This window comes from Colobus angolensis, unplaced genomic scaffold (genome assembly GCF_000951035.1).
Source record: "Colobus angolensis palliatus isolate OR3802 unplaced genomic scaffold, Cang.pa_1.0 Scaffold121, whole genome shotgun sequence".
Taxonomy (NCBI): domain Eukaryota; kingdom Metazoa; phylum Chordata; class Mammalia; order Primates; family Cercopithecidae; genus Colobus; species Colobus angolensis.
This window is the reverse complement of record NW_012113253.1, coordinates 6,780,122-6,783,153: the sequence shown is the minus strand read 5'-3', so window position 1 is coordinate 6,783,153 and position 3,032 is coordinate 6,780,122. Positions and strand designations below refer to the sequence as shown.

The 3,032-nt window shown below is 41.6% G+C and overlaps 1 protein-coding gene across 1 annotated transcript in view; it reads left to right on the top strand.

Moving 5' to 3' along the window:
* Window positions 1–1,283: 1,283 nt before the first annotated feature.
* LOC105504474 overlaps window positions 1,284–3,032 on the top strand; it is a 34,677-nt gene continuing 32,928 nt past the window's right edge. Inside the window, exon 1 of the mRNA XM_011931937.1 lies at window positions 1,284–1,464. Within this exon, the coding sequence (XP_011787327.1) occupies window positions 1,284–1,464 (181 nt within the window). The remainder of the gene's footprint in view (window positions 1,465–3,032) is intronic.

Below are 3,032 nucleotides of genomic sequence, written 5' to 3'. Positions count from 1 at the left end.
TACTTTACAAATAGGTAACTTTTTCTTCATTACAAAGCAGGGCCTTTTCCTTAAGAATGGAACAAGTATCATTTATTAAGCGCTTGCTATGTGCCAGGCATTGCACTAAGAACTATATATACATCATGCTTATTAAATTTCACAATGACCCTTTGAGGAATGGACTGTTATAATCTTCATTTTACAGAAGAGAAAACTGAGGCTCATGGAATTGAACTAATTTATCCGAGGTCATATGCAAAGTCAGCATTTGAACTCAGGTCAGATTTCAGATCCTCACTTTTATCATTACTGGTTTAAGTTGAAATGTGGAAGTATGAAATAGTGGGGGTGTCATATATGTACCTAGTTAACAATACTAGCAGGCAAAGTTAGATAATAGACACTCTAAACAGATAAGTATGGAAGGTAAATGTGTGCCCTTTCTAGAATGACTCAGTCCCAGCTCCATGATAGCAGCTGAAGGTGAAGAAATAAGTAACCGAGAAACAATGATATCCCAAGATGTTACCCCTCAATTTCTTTTCTCCCATCTCTGCATACCCCAACTCATCACAAGTGATCCTCACTAAAGAAAGGCTGGAGATGGGGTTCATCACCTCATCCCCATCAAAATTCCTTAGTTTATAAAAACGGAAAAATACTAAGATTCCTACTTTATTCTTAATAGTAAATGATTACATAGTTGTTTGCCCAGTAAAGACCAATTTTTCTCCTTTGTGCTCCTTGTTTTTTAATCCAAATACCAAAAAACCCCTCATTTAATGATAAATATAATCCATTTTTATGCTGCTAAAAATTCAAAATGTAAGTCAAACACACCAGAGTCAAACAGTTTTCTCTATTTCTAGCATCTATCAGGCTACATTAAAAACTGCTAATAAGTCTTCCTCAACTACCAGCTGGCTTCCTGTCTCCTCCCAGACTGGAGCTCAGGTGCCCAAGTCCCAAGGCTGTCAGTCAACACAAGATCAGCCTGACTGGACTGTGGGCCTATGGCTTTGAACACACCTGCCACACTCCCATGTCACTCCTGTGGGACAAAGCAGGATGTGTTGGTGGGACACTGCCCAGGTGATGTGAGACCTTGTAGCTTCCTGGTGAAGGGATATGGGAACCCTGCCAGTTAAGTGGATTTATGGCTATAGGTCAGCTTCTAAACCTCAGTTTCCTCATCTACAAAATGGTGATAAATGACATTCTCAAAACCGTTGTGGGGACTTAATAATGAGATCATTATATTAAACTCTTAGCCCTGCACCTGGCACATACATCGTTCAAACATGGCCAGTGTGAGTGGCTTTACACTGGGAACCAGAAGGGACAATACATCCATCGTGACGCTTGTCTTGGATGCTGGAACTGCCATGTCTTCTCTCTACTCCCTTGGCTCTGCATGCCTCTGTCCTCCAGAAGACGAGTGTGAAAATGGGGGAGCACACAGCACCTCCATTAGCAGCCTCAGTAACATTGCTGGAGAGTCGGCCACTGTCTTCTAAATACATTCTGTCCTCAGTTGCATATTTTCAACTATTACCCCTGTTCCTGCTCCTACCACATTTCCTTACAGCAAATTCTTAGTCCTCATCTCACTTGGCCTCCTGCATGGTGATGGCATGAGCACTAGAGCTGCAGGATTTAAGAAACAGAGGGAAAATGATGGACTCACATTCACTTGGACATAACAGGCATCTACTTTCATCAAAGCAGACGGTAAAAGAACATTCCTAGTCTGCTTCAAATTATTTAAAGTGACATTGTTCTTGTAATAGTAGAATTAATAAAATATTTGCTTATAATTTACTGATCATAAACTATGCTCTTAAATTGGTATCTCTCAAAGCCTACTCCATGGAATACCTGCTCTGAAGAATGTTAACACATTAAAAATCATTCCTTGCCCATAAAATGTGAGAAAAGGCTCTCCAAGCCTTTGCAATGAAAGCGTGCACTGTGAATCTCTAAAGGGAGTTACGGCATGCAATATTTTCCAAATTGGCCTTCAAGCTCTGTTTGTGAGAAACATCTCCCAGGACTCGTGCTCTTCTGAATACACTTTGGAAAATGGTTATAAACTCAAGGAAGGTGAAACCACATTTATTGGTTGTTCTATAAAATCAAACATGGAGATGAGGCTGAGAATGACATCCTTGGAAACAGTCAGAGAATCTCTCCTGTCGTCATCAGAAATTGAAGGCAGAGGGGAGAACAGAGGTCAGGGATGGGCCAGTCTGTCCAAAGGGGACAGCAGGTTTTGGAGACAAGGTGGCACAAATGTAGAGAGTTCTTCTGCCATGGCTGCTTGTCATGGACGGGAATATAAAGTGTGCCCAAAAGAGACTATGGCATAGTGCGGCAGGGAGGGTGGTCTAGTACATTCCTCTCTTTAGCTTTTTGGAAATAGGGTAGAACTGTCCAAAGAAATTAAGCCAGTGTCAGTAAATTACGAAATAAAAGACCTGATTCTGTATTTCTGCAGTAGTGTACAAAAACCACAGAATTTTTAGCCACATGGAAAACAAAAACATAGAAAACCCTGAGGACTTCAATTTGCCTCACTTAGGCTTATCACCACTACATGCAAGTAACTCGTGCCTCTCCCTGCAGCCCCCTCAGCATTTCAGTCATGCTCTCCTTATATGTGCAGCCCATGTACTTGACTGTGGACTTTTTCTTCCCACCTCTGTGCCTCATCCCAACCTCAGATAGGATATATAATTTTGTTCAGGACTATGTCACTTCCCCGTGGCGCCAAACAAAAAAAATATGACATTTCAGACCGGGCGCGGTGGCTCATGCCTGTAATCTCAGCTACTCAGGAGGCTGAGACAGAAGAATCGCCTAAATCCGGGAGGCAGAGGTTGCAGTGAGCTGAGATCATGCCACTGTACTCCAGCTTGGGCAGAAAGAGTGAAACTCCTGTTTAAAAAAAAAAAAAAATTCATACAGCCAACAGACACATGAAAAAATGCTCATCATCACTCGCCATCAGAGAAATGCAAATCAAAACCACAATGAGATACCATCTCACA